The 23986-nt window shown below is 42.5% G+C and overlaps 1 protein-coding gene across 3 annotated transcripts in view; it reads right to left on the reverse strand.

Annotated features, from left to right (window-relative positions):
* The window catches only part of appbp2 (amyloid beta precursor protein (cytoplasmic tail) binding protein 2), a 30564-nt gene extending 7101 nt beyond the window's left edge, over nucleotides 1-23463 (reverse strand). Inside the window, exons 1-10 of one of the 3 annotated variants that reach the window (XM_035623328.2) lie at nucleotides 22399-23463; nucleotides 14422-14510; nucleotides 12815-12966; nucleotides 4091-4214; nucleotides 2461-2629; nucleotides 2265-2354; nucleotides 2054-2121; nucleotides 1862-1967; nucleotides 1625-1749; nucleotides 182-267 (exon numbers count right to left, since the gene is read on the reverse strand). In XM_035623328.2, the coding sequence (XP_035479221.1) occupies nucleotides 182-267; nucleotides 1625-1749; nucleotides 1862-1967; nucleotides 2054-2121; nucleotides 2265-2354; nucleotides 2461-2629; nucleotides 4091-4214; nucleotides 12815-12966; nucleotides 14422-14510; nucleotides 22399-22536 (1147 nt within the window). In that variant the 5' untranslated portion in view covers nucleotides 22537-23463. Of the gene's footprint in view, nucleotides 1-181; nucleotides 268-1624; nucleotides 1750-1861; nucleotides 1968-2053; nucleotides 2122-2264; nucleotides 2355-2460; nucleotides 2630-4090; nucleotides 4215-12814; nucleotides 12967-14421; nucleotides 14511-16092; nucleotides 16407-22398 lie in introns of those variants that run through there. The other 2 variants (XM_035623329.2, XM_035623330.2) reach the window with 2 other exon arrangements.
* Between the last annotated feature and the right edge of the window lie 523 nt (nucleotides 23464-23986).

Genomic DNA, 23986 nt, shown 5'->3' on the forward strand with positions numbered 1-23986 from the left:
CGTGTGGCAAATTTCAAGTCTATCGGAGTCACTGGTGTGAGGGGTGTGGCCTTTTCCACAATTGCATCAAATGACAGCGCCACCATATGGCCGATTTAGATAATTAGTGTTGCAGAAGCTAACATCATCTTGGACAAAATTAAGTAGCCACAGCTTTAAGGTGTGTTAGTATCCGCCATACCTTTGACTCTTTTGGAGGAGGCCAGCAGCAGATGGTCCTCAGGCAGAATGTGAGTAATGATGTCTATGGCACGTTCTGCGTGGAATCTGAGAGACAAACAGCAATTCAATTTTATTTGTATAGCGCCAAATCACAACATACTCAAGGCACTTTATATAGTGAGGTCAATATAACAATATTACTGGGAAAACCAATTGGCGACTGTGGAGAGAAAAAAACTCCCTTTTAAAAGGAAGAAATCTCTGACAGAACCAGACTCAGTTGTGGGTGGCCATCTGTCTCGACTGGTTGGGGTGAGGAGAAAAAAATGGGGAAGAGAGGAGAGGTGGGCAGAAAGAGGGGGAGAGGAGAGACAGGAGGAGAGAAGAAAGAGAGAGGACAGTTGTACAACCGCCGCTATACCAGACTGATACTTAAAATTACACAATTATGACAATTATTTTGTTGTTGTTATTATTAGTAGTAATAATAATAATAATAATGACAGGTTTGGGTCCTGAAGCTCTGGGGACAGAGAAACACTAGGAGAGAGAGAAAACACTGACAGGGTTAGTGACATGTAAATACATGAGAGAGAGAGATAGAGAGATAGAGAGAGATGCTCATGATATTCCCCCATAATAGAGAAATGGTTTAGTAAACACCTGAGCAGCTCTTACTATAAGCTTTATCAAAGAGGAAGGTTTCAAGTTTAACTTTATGTGGAGAGGGTATCTGCCTCCTTTATACAAACTGTGAGCTTGCAGCAGCTGACCCAAAACTTTATTCAGTTAAGGAAAAACACTTCCAAGAAAGTCAAAGTCTTTCCCCATGAAGAGAGTTTTTTGAAGCTCATACATTGCCAAAGTTAATCAGGATCTTAAAGATCAAAGCGTCATGTCACGCTTATTTAACAACACGAAAACATCTCCTTGCCATCACTGAATTCCCCCAGTGTCTTAAATGATTGGTTCTTTTAAATATTTGAAATGGCACACACCCAACAAGCATTCAGCCACATTACATTGACACCACTACAGCAAGTAACAGAACAGACCATCACAGTGTGAGTCTTCATCATCTGCGTCTTCATGTCTAATATAACTTAGGAATGGTATAGACCTGGCGTAGCCAGACTAATATGCCTGTGATGATGAACAATGTCTGTGATAGTGTTCCCATTTTTGTGGGAGAAATTTGAAAATATCGGGTACTCAACTCAAGTCAAATGCTCATTCATCAGCGGCAGCCTTGGTTGTTTACAAAAGTCGCTTCCCTCCGCATCATGGTATAAACCCCTCCCATTATCAGATAATCAGTTATGATTGGACCGGCAAGTTGTGTCACTTTCCAATGGAGGGAATCCAGACCGTAGTCTGGCAGAGCAAATGAAATGAGCTCCCAGAATTCATCTGGGTCCCAGGCTAGGAATCGTACAGAGTTTGTCAGATTCACTGTACTCACAGAGCATTATCAAATTTCCCAGAGCTGTACTGGTGCACATATGAGGAGTAGGCGAGGTCTTCATGGGCTGTGGCAACGTGGATGTTCTTCCCTCCGAAAACAGACTGTCGGATGTCCAGTGCCGTCTGGAATTTGCACAGAGAAATTTAAATTTGAACTTTTTTTATTAGATATACATAAATCTCCACACAAAAATGTATGTACACAATTATGTTAGGTTACAATGTTTCTGTTTACCTGGTAAATAGCCACTGATTGGCATATGTTGTCAACATTTAATAAGTAAAATCCATAATCTAGCAGCGTGTCGGAGTACTTGGGATGCTTGTGTCCAAAATGTTCTCTGTAAGACAAAATTGTTTTTCAGAATCCACTATAAACAAGGGAACAAGAATAATGTTGAGACATAAGACGAGCACAGCGGGTTACCTCGCTAGAAACACTGCATGTTTGATCAGCTGTTCTGCTTTTCTGAACTCTCTCTTCACCACACAGGCCTGCAACACAAACATAAGGTCAAACTTGACAGTCACGGCTGAGTGTAGATGTAAACACAATCTGTGCAGACAAGTAACCCCAGCAGTGACTTAATAACATTTTTCAATATACATAAATAAATATCCACTACTCTGACTGATACCTTGGAGGCTTGCCGAAGGACATCAACCACTACTTTGACAGGCAGCCCTGGACTTATTTCCTTCATGGCCTCTATACACCACCTGTATGCCTGTGATACAAGGAAACACGTGAGGACAAAAAGACGACTTGCATGTTTCTTTTTATTAAAAGTACCACTATACATTTTTCAGTCACTGGTCGTTAAAGATACATACCTCATCGTAGTGGCTTTTGGCGAAGAGCAAGGCACAAAGCTCGCCATACAGTGCTGCCTTATTGGCCTGGTGGCCATGTTTGGCTAGTTTGTCCATATAAGACTGAGCAAGCTTGAAAGTTTCCTCCCCAAGGTGGTACTTGCAGTTGCCATTGCGGACGTGAAGCAGCCTGTGTAGACAAGACCATAAAGCTAAGTTACATTCGCAGGTAGGTCCACCCATGGTTTTTATTGCCTAGAGACATTAAAAAAAACAGACATTGTTGAGGAGCCTGGTTTAGTGAGTATTTATTGTCATATTAACATCATTTCATATTTACAGTGTCTTAACAGCCAAGGTAACACACATATGGATTCCCAAGAGCAACTAAATGCCTCGGACACACTACATGATTTTCAAAGTCGTAAGATCTCGGTACCTTTCATACTACACAACTTGCTGTCTTGTAATCATGAGGCTTTCACTCGTGCTGTTCACACTACGTAACTCATCGGCGACGGTGGGTCTTACACTACACAATCCTAGTTTACACATAGCGATACAGTGCCGATTTGCGAGCCCCGTTTTCACGGTGATTTTCCTCTGATTGGTGGCGAGCTCCGGAATTTGACGACAAGTGGAAAATCTGACTTAAAAAAGTATATTGTGGACTTGGCATAAATGAGGAGTTTTGAACAAAGGTTAGTGACGTATTCAACTTTGGTAGGCCTCCAAAACTCAAACTGAACCTGGTCCTTTGCTTCAGAAGTGTACTTCTGCATAATATTAATACTTTACAAGTTAAAAGAACAAATGTGCAGTAACAATGCATGATTTGTTTTAAAGACCATGCAGTCAAATGTGAAATTTGCTGAGATGCACAAGATTTCTAGAGAAAATAGAACAGAGCATACTAAACGATGTGCGCTCTTGTAATCGCGGGCTTTCAGTCGTTGTGCTGTTCACACTACATGACTCATCCGAGACGGGGGGTCACACACTACACGATCCTTTTCCGGGAGAAATGTCTCCAAAGCACGTTTTTTTACGAAACACGCAGGAATTGTTTGTCACTTTCACAATGGACGTCAAAAAGAAACTGTTCAATATATTGCAGGATACTCTTATGTTGACAGGTCAGAAGCAGGAAGTAGTTTGAGCTGACACTCTGCAGACAGAGAGAAATAACTTGACACGTAAGTATGTGGTTTTGCATTAAAGGCAGCTAGAGGTTACGCTCATCATCTTTTTTCAGAGACACGGAAAAGGCAGAGAATATGTGTGAAGAGTGTTTTTGTGCTACAATGCCTCCCCCGTGTTTCCAGGTTGACGCGCTCACTGCAAGTCACATCACAAGTCACACAGGAGATGGGTTCTCTGCTGGTTCCCCGACGTGATGAAAAACTTGATTGTGTCGTTGCTAGTTCAAACATAGCGATCGAGTGCCCGATTTCACGCTGATTTTCCTCAGAATTGCTCTACTCCAGGATTTTTCGGCGAGCTGAAAATCTGGTTTAAAATCGTGTAGAGTGAACTTGGCAAAAAATTCAGGAGATGGTAAATGCGAAGCAATTGACACATTCAAAGAGACTTTAAACTGAGTTTTTGTTAAATATAACAACATAATGTCCACAGCTTTTTCCAGACTGACCTGACACAGCATTCAACAGCCCGGTAGCAATGTAGGACCTCACTGTGGAGCGTACACAGCTGCAGGCACGACAGAAACACTTTCTCTGCATCTCCATACCAGCCCGCATCGGACAAGAACCCACCTAGAATCAAAGAACAGATCAGATGACTGTAGCTGGGGAGGTGAACTCGTAGTATGAGTGTATTTAGAAAACATTCAGTGTATTAAGAAAGTATTTCACAGACATATCGGGATCAGTGCTTATGTTTACCAATATAAAATTAAATTATTATTGTACAGAATAAACAATGCAGGAAAAAAGTGCATTTATGTTTACATTTTTATATAAAATAAATTGATTATTTTCTTTTTTCAAGTTCTATATAATTTATTAGGGCCCAAGCGCCGACCAGCGGGAGGCTGGCGGAGGCCCTCTTGTATTTTCTCCGTTTCTTATTAGGGCCCAAGCGCCTACCAGCAGGAGGCTGGCGAATGCCCTCTTGTATTTGCAAGGTTCGTCAATATTTTTTTTTTTCTGTGCGCGTTGCCCTTCATTTTCACTGCCTAAACGTGCATGTATGCTCCCCAAAATTTGCACACCTGCCAGAAATGGGATCTAGAAAAATTAATCTTCAACATGGGCATGGCAAAATGCGTCTATAGCGCCCCCACAAATTTGCTAAAATTAACCACCTCGTTCAGATTTCACCTACATGGATTAAATTTGTCAGGGACATTTATCACGTCCAAACACACCTAAAAGTCTATTGGAGTCATATCATAACCTCGACAGTAAGTCGGCCATTTTGATGTGAAAGTGACATTTTGGCACTGTTTTCGCCATTTTCACACGCTATATTTTTAGGAACTCTTCCTACAGATAATACATGAGCAACTTCAATTTGGTGTCATCGAAAGGCATATGACATAAAAAGTTATCAAAATCCTGACTTCGTCAGAGGCACTTGCCGTGGCGAGGAAGTTGCTCATGTTCAAAGGTACATTGTCCGATCTGATCCAAACTTCTCAGGCATGATAACACTCTCACAACGTCAACACATCTACATGTCAATATCGACCAAAATTCATAGCACCAACTGCTGGGAACAGGAAGTGACATGTTTTATACTTTCACGTCCCCTGCCTTTCAGGTTGACCAAATCCACCTCTAAAACACTTTGTTGATGTGATGGTGACAAATCCTTGAGTTTTCGTCAGACACCCTTCCCGTGGCCTGGCGGCGAACTTCGATATGCCGCCATTAAACATCAAGACTGTCATAACTCGTCCATATGTGGTCATGTATTTACCAAATTTCCCAGGCAGTCCCGCCCTAAACACATTTGCATGTCAATATTGAACCACAATTATAGCGCCACCTACTGGCAACAAGAAGTTACAAGATTTGTACATTAATGTCCTCTGACTTGCAGGTTCACCAGACCCTATGGTTCGCCATCAATTATGAATGTGTGTTTGAGGGACTTGGGATGCTTAGAATCTCATGAAACTTGGCAGACGGATTAAGATTGGCGAATGATGTCTGAAATGCCTCTTAAGTCTAATTGTGCCAAAATGGCTCGCCAGCGCCCCCTATAGTATTTCAAAGTCAAGGCCCCCTACTTTAAATTTGATCTAGATTAACTGAATTTGGTACGCACATTTATCATGTGAGGACCCACAAAAAAGCCTCTGAGCCATTAGCTCCGCCCACCTGGATGTCAGTCATTTCGATTTTTGTGTGCAAAATTGCTGCATTTCGGAACTCCTACAGAATTAATCACAGCAACTCCATATTCAGTCGCTGTCATCTTAAAACCTTTGCGATGAAAAAATATTTTTATTGTGTCAAACGCCATAGGCATGGCCTCCGGGCAAAGTTTGATGTTGCTCAATGATAGAGGATCTTCCTCTGCCTTTTATGTTCAACAGATCCACCTCAAACTTCCTCAGAAAAGCTTCAACACTTTGATGATGTGATGTGGACACATCTGTGACATTTGGTCTGACACCCTCCCTGTGGGGCGAATTTCAATGTGTCGCCATGAAACATCAGACTGCCAAAACTCCACTCCACATGCTCATTTCTTCACCAAATTTCTCAGGAATTATAACAGCCCCTCCTTCAACACATCTACATGTCAATATTGAGCCATGGTGATAGCACCACCTACTGACAACATAAAGTATGACTTATGTGACAAACATCCTCCCATTTACATGTTGCACTCAACAGATCATGTACGCCGGATGTGAAATCCGCAACACATCCCGACTTGCGACAAGTACGCAAGTGCCCGCTTTACACTGCTTGCAGTTTGAAAAACTGCAAACGACAAAATGCTCTACTTGTATTTGTGTTTTCTTTTGTCTATAGTTTTTTTTATGATAAAGTTTATGGTTGAACTACAATATCAAGCCTCAATTTCATTTCTTTGACATTAATGTTTGATAACGACATGTTTGGAATCATTGACCGATTAATATATATTAGTGATGTCAACATTAACGTGATAATCTTTGCGTTAATTGTGATGTAATTAACGCGTTTGTTTACTTCCTGTGGCGGCTGACCAATGTGACGACGTGTGCCTCGTAACCGCTAGCCATTAGCCACCCTGGCTAAAGACGGATAAGGACAAGGAAGGCGTTTAAGGAGTTTGAAGTATGTTTTATCAAAAAGAAACCGTGATCAATATAGTGCAGAATACTCTTATGTTGAAAGAAACAGGAAGTAGTTAGAGCGGATGCTCTCTGTATTGTGCGAAACGAGGGGAATAACTTGACGTGTTAATATGTGGTTCCGCATTAAAGTCAGCTCAAGGTTATGCTCATCATCTGTTGCAGTGAAAACGCAAAACGTGACGGAAAAAAGCCATGCATATAGTCTGCTTGATGATTTTTTTCAGAAACACGGAAAAGGCAGAGAATATAGGTGAAGAGTGTTGTTGGTTTCCAGGTTGACACACTCACTGCCTGTCACATCACAGCTCACACAGGAGACAGGCTCGCCGATGCGTCCAGATATTTAGCTACTAGATATCTGGACACTTCAGCAAGGCCTCAGTGAGTCATTTTGGCCTTGATGGTTTTATTGTAAATTTGTAGTTGACAGGAGATAATCTGTGCTCAAAGTTAAAAAGATGCTATTACACAATAGTATTTGAATTTAAATACTTCCTTTTTGTTGATACATTAATTCCATAATTTTACAATTAATTATCCATTATTACAAACTTCAGTCTTCAGAACAAAAAGTGATTAATTGCGATAAATCACAGCAAATTGTGGGGTTATAATTAGTAAAAAAAAATTGTCACTAATATATATATATGTTTTTGGGATGCACAGATTGTGAAATTCTGGGTCGATACCAATGTTTACAATAATAATTTGGCCGATAGCAATATTTTTTTGTTTTGATTGTTTATTTTGTTTTTGTGGTTATTCATTTCCTCCTTTATGAGGGTAACAAAGGATCTTCATTATGAAAAATAACTGAAGTGGTTTAAAGTCGTTCAGCCCTTCAGCACACTATCTTTGAATAAGCACAAATACAATCATAAAAATTTATGAAACGTACTGTTTAGTTTTGTGAAAAATTACTTTTTCAAAAGGATGGACAAATGTTTTTTTCTCGTACTGTATTCAGGACATTGTTCAACACTGAACAGCAGTATTTTTAACAAATTACTACTATTAAGTACATGATGTTGTGTTTTGAGTGATTGGACTAACATAAAGCCTGTCAAATATAAAAATAACAAAACTCAGCCTTTACTTTTAAAATATTTGTTATACTTGTGGCAACGAGCGTTGTCTCCATTGATTTTGTTGAATAACAGCCAACTTCCGACCGGTTCACTCTGCCACCGTCTCACGGAGCAGCTCTCTGTCGGCACTGCGTGTGGGATTTTGATTTTGACTTTTCTTCCACGCATCATGTGTGTTTTTTCCATTCCTGTACACTACTCTTCTCGTAGATACCACCACGTACAAGTTCATTACAGCACAATAATCTTTCCAGTCTTATCTACCCCTCCCGGCCCACACAGACCCAGCATCTTGTCACAGGGGGCCTGTGGAACTGTCAGTCTGCAACCTGCAAGGCCGAGTTCATCTTTGGCTACGCATCATTGCTGTCCCTGGACTTTCTTGCTTTCACAGAGACCTGGATAACTCCCAACAACACCTTCGGCCCTCTCCTCAGCCTACTCTTTCACCCACAAACCTCAACCTGCTGGCAGAGGGGGACTGGTTTGCTACTTTCTCCTGAATGGAAATTATCTCTTTACACCCTTCTGCACTTTACTCATTCATCCTTTCAACTTCATGCTGTTTCTGTAACTCACCTAGTGAAATTAAACATCATTGTACTCTACCGCCCAACAGGCCCTCTTCGGGATTTCTTGGAGGAATTAGATGTCCTCCTTTCTAACATCCCAGAAGATGGCCCCCCACTAGTACTTCTCGGTGCATTCAACATTCAGACAGAGAAGTTAACATCTCAGCTGTTAGCCTGTCTATCCTCCTTCGCTCTCTCACTCTCTCCCTCCCCCACTCACAAAGCTAGTAACCAACTCCATCTTATATTCACCAGAAACTGCTTCACCACCGAGCTCTCTGTCACTCCTTTCAATGTCTCTGACCACTTCTCCATATGCTACTCTCTTCCCCTCTCTCTAACTCCTAACCCTCCCTCTTCCACTCATACTGTACCTGTCCGCCGCAACTTCGCTCCCTGTCTCCCTCCTCTCTTGGCTCATCTGTCCTATCAGCTCTCCCCTCAACCTACTCCTTCGCACCCCTGCCTCCTGACTCTGCCACAGACAATCCTATCTCTACCTCTTCCCTGGACTCCCTCTGTCCTCTAAAATCTTGGTGGGTTTGCACAACCCATCCAGCCCTATGGTTGTCTGACTCAGTGAAGTCTCACAGAACCTCCCTGCCAGCAGCTGAATGACAATGGGACAAATCCAAATGCCCTAAGGATCTTCTTGCCTATAAATCTCTTCTTTCCTCTTTCTCTGCTTCCTTATCTGATGCTAAAAGCTCTTTCTTTGAATCTAAAATTCAGTCTTCCTTCTCCAACCCCAAGAAACTTGTTTCCATTTTCTCTACCCTCCTCATTCCCCCCGCTCCCCCACCTCCCTCTGCATGAGCGACTTTGTAAACTACTTTACTAAAAAGATAGATGACATTCGCTCGTCATTCGCCCCTCTACTGACACTGCCTCTCCTTCACCCTCCTCATCTCCTTCTATAGTCGCTTTTTCACCACTCCCTCCCAGTGAGGTTCTATCCTTGGTCATTTCCCAACACCCCACCACCTGCCCCCTTGACACTATCCCCTCTCACCTTCCTCAGTCTATTGCTTTTGACACAGTGTACCACCAGATCCTCCTCTCCACCCTCGCTCGGCACTCGCCCTGTTTGCATCCTACCTCAAGGGCCACACCTACAGGGTTACTTGGAGAGGATCGATGTCGGACCCCCGCAACCTCACAACTGGGGTACCTCAGGGCTCTGTTCTGGGCCCAGTCCTCTTCTCTTTGTACACCAGGTCATTAGGCTTTGTCATTCACTCACATGGCTCAAAAGTCCTCCTCCGAAAAAAGATCTCCATGGAGAAATGCCACGTTGATACAAATAGAAAAAAGAGAGTGTCGAAAAGCTGAACGCAGGTGACGAAAAACAAATCTCCAGGTCAACTGAGAAATGCAAGGTAATCCTTCTTCTCTGACATCATTGCCAAAAACAATAATAATGCACTTGCCTTGTTCACTACTGTCGACAGGCTAACAAACCCTCCTGTGTCACTAGACCCTGAACTTTTTTCAACCAGGGCCTGTAATGTATTTGCCTCCTTCTTCATTGACAAAATTCAGAAAATTAGTCAAGCAGTCAGTGCCTCCACATCAGGTACAGGACATGTGTTGTCCATGTGTCCACTTAAAATCAATTTAAATATCATGACATCATTTCATTCGATCAACCATAAAAACTATACAACATCTAAAATCCTCCTCCAGTTGCCTTGATATTCTGCCAACAGGCTTTTTAAAAAATGTTTCAAACAGCATTGCATCAGATCTTCTACAGATTGTAAACACGTCTCTTCTCTCCGGTGTCTTCCCACCGGCCCTGAAAACTGCAGTTATCAAGCCACTGGATCCCAGTGCTGCATTCGACACAGTTGATCAAAACATATTACCAGATCGGCTTGAAAACTGGGTGGGACACTCTGGCACAGTATTAAACTGGTTTGAATCCTATTTGAAAGACAGGGATTACTTTGTGTCTGTAGGTAGCAAAAATTACACGTGGAGGTCCCCAAGGCTCCATTCTGGGGCCTCTTCTGTTCAACATCTACATGCTCCCACCGGCTCAGAACATGGAAAACAACAAAATATGTTAGCGTAATTACGCAGACGACACACAAATTTATATAACAATATCCCCTGGGGACCATGGTCCAATACAAAAACTGAGTAAATGCATTGAGGAAATCAACGACTGGAAACATCAGCATTTTCTTCAAATAAACAAAGAAAACTTTCAGACTTTGCGATGTTGAAGGCCCAGTGCCATACCCCATCGTTCGCTACTGATACATAGAGCCCGACCCTTCACTTTTTTCACATTTAGTTAGGTTACAGCGTTATGGTAAAAAAAAAGTATTTCTGTCGCTACACTATCTCCACTAAATACCACATCATGACAAATGGTAAAGTATGCACACACTTTGCTGTGACACTTGGAAGTTTAGCTCAGGTTCCTCCCATTTCTCTTGATCCTCACTGAGATGTTTTTACACCTTGACTGGAGTAAACCTGTGGATTGGACATGATGTAAAAAGCCATACACCACCTGTCTATATAAGATCTCACAGCTGACAATGCATCAAAACCAAAAACCAAGACATGCGGTTGCAGGATCTGCCTGCAGAGCTCAGAGACGGATGTGTGTTGAGGCACAAATCAGGGGATGGCTGCAGAAACATTCTGCTGCATTGATGGTTCCTAAGAGCCACAGTGGCATCCATGATTCTTACGGTGGATTTATGCTTGACGCAGCGGTGACGTAATTTTGTGGGCCCTCCCTTTGGCACGCAGTGATCATCTAGGCCGTTTCATGAGGTTGTGCACCTCTCATTTTATGTAACTTGCCTTGCGCGTCCGGCTCATTGGCGATATAGACGAGTTGGAGCCAAAACTCCGCTCATATGATCCGTCAATGAGGCAGATATTCAGAAATGGTAAAAACAGAGAATAATTCATGGCCCTGTGGAGATCTCTCCTACACTGTGAAGTTTAAAAGTGAAAGCTAGAGCCAGCCAGTGTTGTTCAGGGAGAATGAGGGGAGGTTTTCACCAGGACACTAGATCCACCCCCGACGTGTCTGTCGTCATTCAGAGGAAGAACAGACCACCTCTTTCTTTTACGTCGCTTTTCTGAAAGCAAGTTTTAAACCACAATTTGTTCCTCATCTACCGATCCCAACAGTGAAGCCTCCTTCTTCTTTTTCTTCTTGTGGTGTTTTCAGCGGTGTAGATAGCGTTTTGTCAGCAGCGACATTTTTGATAGGAGAAGACTGCACTGTGTCAGACGCGCCTGAAGCGTGAGAATAAACGAACTGTGAACTACTGTGACGTCACAGCCGCCATGCGCACGGACCGATGTGTCAACCATAAATCCAGCTTAAGATGAAAGGTGTTTGGAGCCACCAGGACTCTTCTTATAACTGGCCTCGGAACTGAACAATCAAGGAAGAGGGATTTTGATCCTATGTGGAGATAGATAAACTTCCAGAAAGACAACATCACTGCAGCACTACATTGATCTATGCTCTCATCAGAGACATGAAAAGCACCTACAGGTCTCCCAGTTGTGAGAATTGAAAATTCTCTGGTTTGATGAAACCAAGATGAACCTGTTTGGAATGGATGTGAACAGAATCTTGTAATTAAATTAAATGCTAAATTATTATATAGTAGTTATTTGTTCAAAACAGTGCTGTTCAGTGTTCAACGATTTACTGTGTACAGTACAAAATTCAAAACATGTATCCATTCCATTCTATTCCAATTTTGTTTAATTTTTTCACTAAAAAGGAAAGAACTGATAAGAGTACCGGCTCACAATTTTTTTTCCTGCCCGCACAAGCGCTTTACCTACGCTGCTACAACTCCATCCTAGGGGAAACACTGCAGAGATATCTTATAATGAAGACCTCCTCCAGAGCACTCAGGACCTCAGGCTGGCCTGAAGGTTTAACTTCCAACAGGACAATGACAAGACAACACAGGAGTGGCTTAGGGACAGATCTGTCAATGTGTTGAGTGGCCAAGCCATCGCGTGATGGCTTGGCCACTCAACACATTGACAGATCTGTAATAGGCCAGATGGTTAGCCAGTAGTTTTTAATTTTCGCACTTGCAGAAAAAATTAAAAACTACTGGCTAACCATCTGGCCTTTTATAAGATGTTGCTGTTAACTGAGGGGCCAGTGGAAAATAGGAGGCAACATCGCCTAACCAGTGGCAACTGGCCCGGCTGCTCATAAGCTTCTAACCTTTTAAAATCACTGAAATTATTATAAATGTTTCAGTATTTCTGATTTCTAAACAATTTTCCCCCGATCAGTTAACTCCATAACATCATTGGCAGAAATGAAATGGCCTGCACTTATTCACTCATTGTCTGTATAATTCCCCCCCCCCCCCCCCCCCCCCATTATTTACCCAGCACAAAGCCAAACTGGATGGCCTTTTCTTTGACATGGGCGTCACTCTCAGCGATGTAGGAGCAGCGGCGGCTGAAGGAGTTTGCCAGAACTGAGGCAACTTTTACACCATGGTCCATTAGGGCCTGGAAACAGTGGTGCAGGAGGTGTCTGCAGTGAGGAGGACAAAGAAATGGACCATGTAAATTCAGGGGAGAACGCCAAGGTACTAATCAGTGGTGATAGATACATTGTTTCCTACATCATTTACATTTTAACAATGAAATGAGAGGTTACAGTAGACATCTGGCCAATAAATGAATTACAATACTGCTGTACTGACTACTACTGTTCTGCCTGCAGCAGTAGACCGTATTCACATTAGGCCTGTCAATGCACCACACAAAGAAGTTAACATGATAGAAAAAAAAACAATAATGTACCATAACCTTAGGACTCCTTCATTTTAGACAATACTTTCGAGTTTCATATGAAAGTTCCATTAGTCTAATTTCATTTAGGGGTCGACCGATTATCAGCGCCGATATTCACAATTTTATGGGTATCGGTCATTTTTTAAGCCAATTTGCCCATAATATAATTTTATTTTAAAATTCGTGACTTTGGCTCTGATGCAGCCGCTGTCACTACTCTTTGGACTAAATATCGGATTTGAATATCAGTTATTGGTCTCTTAGATTATCTGATAATCTGTATATGTAGCAGTCCTAAAAGTCGACCCCTTATTTCACTATCACTTTTTTATTGGGAACTTTGTTAAAAGGAAGGAAGTGAGGAGGAGAAGAATACAGAACAAACTGCGCCTACACAGGTCTCCTGCAGAGAGGGGGGATACAAAGCAACCCAAGCTCAACATTCACAGGAGAGGAGCACTTTTTAGTTAAATAAAAACATCTTATTCACAGTAGGTCAAAAAAATAAATGAGCATAAAGACTGGGAAGAATGAAAAGCAATTATAGAGTCCAGTTTTGCACAGTAACTTCAATGTCTGTGTATTGATTTTGACAAAAGAAAGTCATTAATAAACTTCTTAGGTGGGATTAGGATTGCTTGGTTGGATAATTGTGCTAATGGCTAGTGGTTAGGTTTTGGTAAGGCTATACATAATGTAAATAATCTAACAATATCCATATCAGTTAGACCAGTTGTCAGTACATTAAAGCTGCAACAGTTAATAGATTAATTGTTTAGTAATCGACTACTAAATTTACTGTCAACTATTTTAATAATTGATTAATCTGTGAAAGTAGTTATTATGAAAAATGTATAAATGTGAATACTTTCTCTACTCTTCGCTCCTCTATGACAGTAAACTAAATATCTTTGGTGGGTAGGACAAAACAAAAAATTATTGGGGTTTGGGAAACATGGCCGACATTTTTCACCATTTTATGGACCAAACAACTAATCAATGAATCGAGAAACGAATTGAAGGATTAATCAAAAACGAAAATAATCGTTAGTTGTAGCCCTACATTACATACAGCATTGGGCTGCTCTTTAAACCATCCGTTAAATGGATCTCTTTTTTGAGACCATTTTTTAAAGTGCTGATGTAACTGGTGTCAGGTATCAGGTACAGCTTAGTGCCATTGTGTTTTCACCTTTTGTCTGAGGCCCGCAGTACTTTGGCAAACACCTCCAGCTCACAGAACTCTCCTCCAAGCTGACATAGCCGGCCCTGCTGGTAAAGCTGTAAGACACACAGATGGAGGGAAAGGTGAGCACGAGTCTCACTCACAATAATACAGATGTCAACTCTTCCATTAGTGGCACAATACTGAAGCTAATGGTAACTAGAGCATGTCGTCCCATGCAGTTTTTCAAACTGCGAACAGTGTCAAGCGGGCCCTCGCTCACGCGTCGCAAGTCGGGATGTGTCGCGGATTTCACTTCCTCTGTCAGACAAGTTTCGTGCGTGTTAAAGCGTCCCTAGCCGCGTAAATAAACACTTCCTGTTTCATGGTGAATCATACTTCGCCACAGCCATGCCTTTTGACCTAGACTAAAACCTTGAGTATAGGTTGATCTTTTTCTACATGTTGCCCAAGTTTGAGGTGGATCCGATTAACCACCTAGGAGGAGTTTGTTAAAGTACGACCCCTTCAATTTGACATTTTCGCCAAATTAAAATAAAAATGTCCGACTTCCAGTTGGGCAGAGCTAATGGCTTTGACAGGCTTTTTTTGTAGGTCATCACGAGAAACAAATGTTGGTCATCTACATCAAATTTAAAGGTTGGGGCCTTGACTTTAAATGTTGTAGGGGGCGTTATGGAGCCATTTTGACACAATTAGACCAAAGAGCCATTTCAGATATCATGATTTGCCACTCTTAACATGTCTGCCAAGTTTTGTCAGACACAATGCATCCCAAGTCCATCAAACAGGTATTCGAATTTGATGGCGAACAATGCGTCACCATGGCAACAGCGTTTGATACATGGTCAAAACTTTCAAAGATTAATATCAGCCATGACTCACAACTAAGCTGACCAAGAAATTTGGACAAAGTGCAGTCTTCTCCTAAACAAAAAGTTTCGATGTTGACAAAACACTAGCTACACTGGTGGTATCACCACACGAAGAAGAAAGAGGCATCACACCATGGCAAAAATAGTGCTGGTATTGGGATTGGTAGATGAGGAAGAAAAGCAACGTGTCCTAGTGAAAATCTCCCCTCATTCCAGGACATTAGCACCTCTCCCTGAAAAAAAAAGTCTCTAGCTTTCTACTTATCAAATCACAATGAATGAATTGCATCTCTTCTGAGCACTCATTCAAGAATATTATCACCTGTCCCTGGACAATGCAACAACCATCCCATAGAACATTCCAGAGCATTCAGAACCTGGTACCACCCGGAACAGGAGAAATTAGCAGTCATTCACTATTCAATAGCATCGTTAGACTAAACAATAGAGTTCATTTTTAAACTTCATGGTGTTAAAGGAGAGATCTCAACAGGGCCATGAATTATTCTGTTTTTATCATTTGTGAATATCTGCCTCATTGTCAGATCATATGTGCCTGTACAAGCGGACCTGATAAAGTTTTGCTACCAGCTCGTCCATATCGCCAATGCGCCGGACACGTAACGAGCGCCAATTTACAAAAAATGGGAGGTGTACAACCTCGCGAAACGGTACCTATGCACTCCGGGCGACACAGGAAGTGACATCAATTTGACGTCACGGCGACCATGCGGACGGACCAATGCGTCAAGCATAAATCAAGCTTCACTCTCCTACAACTCAGTGGCAGAATCACGCTCACCTCCACAAGTGTTTACTGATGTCCTGACTAAGAAATCAAAAAGTGTAGTGGAATCCCATGAGCAGTGGAACAACTCTCCAACATGAGCAGTACAAAGAAGTCAAACATAACCACTTTTTTTTATATTATGTAGAAGTGGTTACGCTCATCATCTGTTGCAGTGAAAACGCACAACACAAGAGAAAAGCCTTGAATATAGTCTGCGTGATGACCGTAACCTCGGCCTGGCTTTAATGCCAAACCACATATTAACATGTCACAAAGGCCAAAGAGACAGTGATATGCCGACTACGGCTGTATGCATTTTACTTGTCAGATTTACTGTATGTGTTTATGAGCGTTCATTCCCAATCTCTAAAGCAGAGAAGAAGCAATCCCGTGGATGTAAGGATCAAAGGAATGAAAGGCATACACCCTCCTGAGATCTAGTACACACCCACTCCTGAGATCAAAGGATCTCATCAAATATAATAGGCGGTGAAAACTCCTCAGATTTAGACTAATTCAAGACATCTTTGAGTCTCCCTTCCTTTGGATTGTACCTAAAATGTGATGACCTTGCTATCTAGATTAATAGTCTGAACTCCACAACTGCTTCCGCCTCCATCTTTCATCTGCACTCTCACCTGAACACAACTTTAGTGTCCTGACCCGACACCCTGGAGCGATGTTGCTACACCTTTGGATCCACAACACATACTTTAAAACACATATGAAGTTTGGATGGGACCCAGATTGGCCTATTTTCCATGATTGGAACCTTGGCTGTGTCAAGCTTCAAATGGTACATTTCAAATCCAAAATAACTGTGTAGAGTAAATACATTAAAATTTATAACTGAAAATATTCTTGATTTATCTATAGAGTGTACATCATAAACGAGCATCGTCACTGCCTGTGTGAATTGGGTCTATAGTCCGATCAGGCTGAAAAGCAAAATGTGCTCCTGATGTCAGTGTTTCTACAAACCATGTTTCCGGGCCCAGCTGATGGCTCAAAGGCAGAACTGTTTACACATCAGAACTGTGTTCATGTTAGGGGTTGACCGATTTTCTGCGCTGATATTTTATGATTATCGGTATCTGCAACATTTTAAAGGTGCAAAATGCAAAAATCACTCTTTCAGAGTTTGTGCACATATATTTGGGTATCTGGGGTGCCCGCTGGCCCACAAAGCGTGGAAAAGAACACAAAGTCATTATTTTGTGGACGGGCTAAACCCTACATAAGGGCTCTGAAAGAGCGGTTCACATTTCTCCCCTGCTCCTACGTAGGAAATGGAGCTCTTCTGGGGTAACCCCGCCCCAACCTGAGATCTCACCCATGAACTCCAAGCCACCAGAGCACATATTGTTTGTTATTGTCACAACATTGTTTTTTCTCAGCAAGCGAAAGATGAACTGCTAGCATTATGCCCAAAAAATAAAAGTACGTTTGCTCTGTTGTTGGCTGTACAGACCAACATAAATCGGTACATCGACTCCCAGCCTCAGAGGACACAAGATCTAGGATCAAATTCATTTTGATGGAAATGTCCCAGCTACTGTCGGCAAAATCCTTCTTGTTTGTGGAAACCACCTTGGACTGTTTTTCCAACCATTTTTTGTTTAGCCGCATTAGCATAAGCTAGTGTGTCCTCTGATGTAAACATTACGTGTGTCATTGAAGTTACAGCTTTAGTTACTTGCCGTCGCCGAAGCAGCCACAATAACGTTGACACTATGAGGGTTGGTTAAATTGCTGTAAGATTAATTGTAGTCTAAGCATTTCTTTTATCAGCACTCTTCAGTAACTGTGTTTTCTGGACAGCCTGCTGTTTGCACCACAGCTACTGTAGTTAGTTTCTATTGTGGTCTCCGGTACTGGAGACCCTAAGCACTACTTAGGGTCAGACTGTGAAGTTGGCATGTGGCAACATTGTGTACAAATGTAGGATTGTTAAGTGCTCTCATTATATTTAACAGTGCTCGCGCATCTCGGCGTCTCTCACGTGTGGAGGTGGATTTAGGATTTTATAGCCTGTAATGTTATGATTGGAGTCTAGCACGCGACTAAAGCGGCAACAGTTAATCAATTACTTAATTAATTGCCAACTATTTTAACAATAGATTAATCGGTTCAAGAAGTTTTTATGGGGACAAACTTTCAAATTCTCTGATTTCAGCTTCTTAAATGTGTATATTTTCTGGTTTATTTGCTCCACTATGACACTAAACTAAATATCTTTGGTGTGTGGAAAAAATAAAAAATCATCTTGAGGTTCTCGGGAAACACAATCTTAATTTTTCACAATTTTATGACACTTTATGGACCAAACAAATAATCGATTAATTGAGAAAATAATCGACAGATTAATCGATTATAATAATAATTGTTAGTTGCGGCCCTACAGGCGGTTAATTTACCTCTGGTGTGGAGGTGGACTTTATAAGGTCTGCTAACTTTGCTACTGCTAGCTTTGCTCTGTTGTTGCTGCTGCTCTGCGTAACGATGAGGCCCATTTGATACGGCTGTTATGACGGTTGGTTGCTTTTCAAAAATCCTATTTTGGATTAACTGCCACGGATACACTTTGACCTGTTGTAGATGACGGCAAATTAGAATAAGGAGTTGAGCGAGGGACACCGGTTCCGCCCGGCCTTTGTTACAAACAGTGCTATCGCTAACATGGCTGTGTGTGTACATTTTTATATGAATTCGTTTATTTGTTGAATTTGTTCTATTTGCCCTTGTATTTCAGAGTTCATCAAACCAATCGGCTACAGCCCAGTTCCACGGTTTAAAGAACCAAGTCTATTGGAACGCAACCTCTTCAACCTCAGGGCCTGAGAAGGTGACCAAGTGGACTTCGCTTTTCAACCAGATACAAAACATCCATGAGCATGAGGACCCCCTCTTCCCCAAATGTGCACATCCTGACAGAGTATCAAGGGATCCAAACAAGGGGTCCTTCCAGGTATCTAAACAAACAAACTCCCCTCAAAACTCAAAGATGAATGAAGAAGTCACAAATATTAGGGCTGATGGATTTAGTCTCGAAGAGGAACAGCACGTCGGTTTTAAAAAGGACGATGCCACGCAGCGTCAGGTGTTGTGCAAAACATGCCGCGCTACCGTTGCTACTTCACAGGGCAACACCACCAACCTGTATCAGTGTTTGGCACAGTGCCACAGCAGCTACTTGACAAGTGTACGGCCAACAAGTCAGTGAAATAAGTGACGAACACAGAACCACACGAGAGCTGTTTGAGACTGTTACTCCGTACGAAAATGTCTTACGTGGCACCGTGAGGTGACGAACACCACGATTATTCCCTCGTTAAAGAGACAGGCTGCTAACAGAGAGAGAGTTATCTCCCCTTCTCCTCTTCAACACACCTCGCTCTCTGCCAGTGTGTGTGTGCGCGTGCTAATTATAATCGCAAATCAAATCGCAATATCTGTTTAAAAAAATCGCGATTCAATATTTTCCCCAATTCGTTCAGCCCTAACAAATATCACTTCACATATCCGTGTTAAAGTGACAGATTATTGATGTATGAGCTGCTCTTTTGCTAAATCTTTTTGCAATGTTACTCAAGGGTCAGTGGCGCTGCACACAGTGGAGAAGATCATGAACAACAGGAGAGTCCTCAAGGCTGTGGCGAAGGTGAGCCACCATTATCAAACGTCATCGCTGGAGGCCTTCCACAGACTGATCCTGCACTTCGCACCGAAGAATGTGGTTTTCCTGATCATTGGAATGTTGTGCAGGTTATAGACTTCATAATGGTTTCTGTACCATCCTAAAAAAAGCTAGTAATCAGTATTAAATTGTATTACTGTAGGTTGTACCTTGCAGTCATGCATCATAATAAAATTGCGGACGTCAGAAGTGACAGACAGAGGGTGAAAAGACGAACACCCTCTGCCTTTTCAGAACATTAGAGCATGTAAACCTTTTCAGGTGGTAACCCAAAATAAAGTATGAACCTGAATATGAGCATAATATGTGCCCTTTAAGATTTGCAGCTAAGATCATTAGGGCCCGAGCAACGAGGTGCGCGGTCCCCAGTGCATGCACCAGGGGGCCGCATGCACCAGAGGTGCAAGGCCCTATTGTTTCCGTAAGGATTATTATTAGGGCCCGAGCACGAGGTGCGCGGACGGGGCCGCATGCACCGAGGTGCAAGGCCCTACTGTTTCCGTGAGGATCATTATTAGGGCCCGAGCACGAGGTTTGCGCGGACCCCAGTGCAGCATGCACCAGGGGCCGCATGCACCGAGGTGCAAGGCCCTATTGTTTCCGTAAGGATTATTAGGGCCCGAGCACGAGGTGCGCGGACCCCGGTGCACCATGCACCAGGGGCCGCATGCACCGAGGTGCAAGGCCCTATTGTTTCCGTAAGGATTATTAGGGCCCGAGCACAAGGTGCGCGGACCCCGGTGCACCATGCATCAGGGGGCCGCATGCACCGAGGGCCCTAATAATCCTTAAGGATTATTATTAGGGCCCGTGCACGAGGTGCGCGGACCCCGGTGCACCATGCACCAGGGGCCGCATGCACCGAGGTGCAAGGCCCTATTGTTTCCGTAAGGATTATTAGGGCCCGAGCACAAGGTGCGCGGACCCCGGTGCACCATGCATCAGGGGGCCGCATGCACCGAGGGCCCTAATAATCCTTAAGGATTATTATTAGGGCCCGTGCACGAGGTGCGCGAACCTGGGGCATGCATGCACCGAGGTGCAAGGCCCTATTGTTTCTGTAAGGATTATTAGGGCCCGAGCACGAGGTGCGCGGACCCCGGTGCATGCATCCACCAGGGGTTGCACAAGAGGAGATTTTCCTGATCCAAACTTCTCAGGCATGATAACAGTCCCGCCCTAAACACATCTACATATCATAATTGGACACAAGTCATAGCGCCACCTAATGGCAACAGGTCGTGAGAAATTTGACTTTTACTCCCTCTGCCTGGCAGGTTCACTGGAGAAACCTCAAATTTGGTCAGCTTAGTTGTGAGACGTGGCTGATATTGTACTGTGAAAGTTTTGACCATGTGTCAAACGCTGTTGCCATGGTGACGCCTTGTTCGCCATCAAACACGATACATGTTTGAGGCACTTGGGATGATCTGTGTCTCACCAAACTTGGCAGACATGTTCAGAGTGGCAACATGATATGTATGAAATTGCTCTTTTGTCTCAAACTTGGACGGTGCGTAGATGAGACCTTCCCGATCAAACGGTACATAGGTTTTTTTAGTCTACGTCGAAAGGCGCGGCCGTGGCAAAGCACTGCTCGCCACCAAACGGGAGCTGTTTTTTCACTGTGTGGGGGATGCTTCAACAGGCAAGAAACACGGCACACGCATTACAAACATGGACAGTCTCGGCCGTTGCAAAACGGCTCCGTAGCGCCGTCTACAATTTTTTAAAAAGCCACCGGGCGTACGAAATATCAGCAGTGCACGTATCTCCAGCCTGAAGTCTGTCGGTTCCACAGACTAAACCCACCAGGAAGATGGCATTTCCAAAGTCAGTCTTTAATTTCAATTTAAAATGCATTACTTTGGCTCTGACTTTAGCAATATACTTATTGTTTTTTTGTTCATTTGTTCATAATAACGCTGCTGATAGCTCCATGCACGTTGTGTGTTAAGGTCATAGTTAAAGGTTCGGTGAATTAAACATGCTTTAAGGCATTTCAACAATGTTTTGTGTTAAGAGTTTGTTATTCCAAATGTTGACGCCTTTTGACACTTGTACTGCAGACAAATATCGGTTTCAAATATCGGTTATCGGTCTCTTACATTAGTAATAATCAGTATGGGCCCGGAAATAGCCATATCGGTTGACCCCTAGTTCAAACTTATAATATCATATAAAAATAATGTCATTTAAAGCTTATTGTCTGTGGGGAAAAAAATTACACTTGACTGTCAAACGTAGTAACAAGTTTGTTTTCCATAAGAACTGTTAGTCTAAATAAAGTGGTTGAAACAAACACTGTTTACATGTGACACGAACCCAATGAATTTACAGTCTCTGACGCAATTAGCTACAGGATCAATGTCGCTGGAGGCTTCTCCGTCAAACAAACGCTCATAACACAGATAAACAAACTTAATGTGAATTTTAGAAAATGTAGCAATGGTACAGTTAGCGTTAGTTAGCTCGACCGCAGAAAGCATTTTTTCCATCTTCAACAGCTAACAAACCCTTATCGACACAGAGCTAACTAGCTAGCAGCTGGTTCACTACACCAACTCGTCAGTGTGGAGGCTGTAAGACACACCTCGAGCATGTACTTTAGCAGATCTCACCTTATAATAAACATCGAACTGGATATTTTCCGGGAGCGAGCGTATGTCCCTTCTTGATCGGCTGTAGTTGTCCACCACAGCCGAGATAGCCGTGTTGTACAGTGTTTCTGGGATCCATTCGAGCTCCACCGCAGCCATGTTGTTTTCCCTCTCCAAAAAAAAAAGCCCAGCAGCTACAGCCCTCCCTAACTCTGCCTACATTAGCTACCTGAATGCAACGGAAGCGCTTCCTTCTCCGCGCGACCTCGTACAACATTCGCTTTCAAGTGTCGATTACAGGTGCTCCTACTATCCACAAGTCAATGCCAGAATTCCCACACTGCTATATTATTCCCATCTTTTCCGACCCTACAGCGATTCCGTGCCCCCGTCCCGACGCAGACATCCACAGGCGCTGACGCACTGACGTCATTGTGCAGTCGATGCAACAAAAAAAAAACAGTAAAAGTCTCAATCAAGTTGCTCCACAGATTTGACCCTGTTGAGCCTCTTGTCCACAAGATTATGAGTAACATCGACATTAATTGCTCTTTTTGCGGATTGCATCTGAAGAAAGCCCCACTGCTGCTCAAAGAACTATTCACCCGTTTATTCAAAGTTTGGTGAAGCTCGGCTCAGAACACGGAACTCTGAACCGGAGAATCAGCTGGTGTCGCCCTTGCATGAACGCGCTGTTGTCGTGATTGGCAGTTACTTTCCCTCATTTTGTAATAGCATGTGGGTGGGGCTCGTCAGTGTCCATACAACACATATAGGTTGTAAGGATATTAAGGGTGGTGATCAGTATTTATACTCATACATTCATACCTATGTGTTTATGATGAACATGTTTTCACTACAGCACATATCTAGCCTATATATATATCAAAGTAAGTGTTGATGGATTTAACTTCGAAATGTACAACGTTTTCTTCCAGGGGAGTATTCCCCAGGACCCACTTCAAGCTGTTTTTGCCTATTTGATAAATGTTTATGTACTCTATCGATTTTTTTCAGTTTGGGGTAATATCATGGGTGAATGCACTTATTGTAAATCGCTTTTGACAAAAGTATCTGCTAAATTAATGTAATGTAATAAATGTATGTTGTGGACATCATTAATATCTTCTGGTGTTTTTTTTCTCTGTTAAAATTCATAATGTAATACTTAATAATATGCTAATACAGCTGACATTCATGCCACGTGAATAAATGGAGTACCGGCATTTCTTTTTTGTAATTTCAAGCACTGATTACTAGTGATTTTTGACTCTCACTGAAGGTATGTGCTTTTTACACTAGCTATTGTTGTGGTTGTTCACGTTGACCGTTTGAAATAAAGAAGGAAAAAAAACAAACATTATAACCTCAAGAAAAGAGCCAGAAACAGTTACACACTTATTTTCTCATTGTCCCCACTCCTCAGTCTTTTGGGGAGAATGTTTTTTTCTTACTATATAATACTAATCGGATTATCCTGTAACAATTATGCCCAACGACATCATTACTAAATGTAAATGGATATGTCTGTAGTTATTAGAATTCTTATAATAGTTCCATAGCTTGGGTTCCATAACAACCTCTAGAGGGCAACAGCTTTACAGGCGTT

This window comes from Scophthalmus maximus, chromosome 11 (genome assembly GCF_022379125.1).
Source record: "Scophthalmus maximus strain ysfricsl-2021 chromosome 11, ASM2237912v1, whole genome shotgun sequence".
NCBI classification, from domain to species: Eukaryota; Metazoa; Chordata; class Actinopteri; order Pleuronectiformes; family Scophthalmidae; genus Scophthalmus; species Scophthalmus maximus.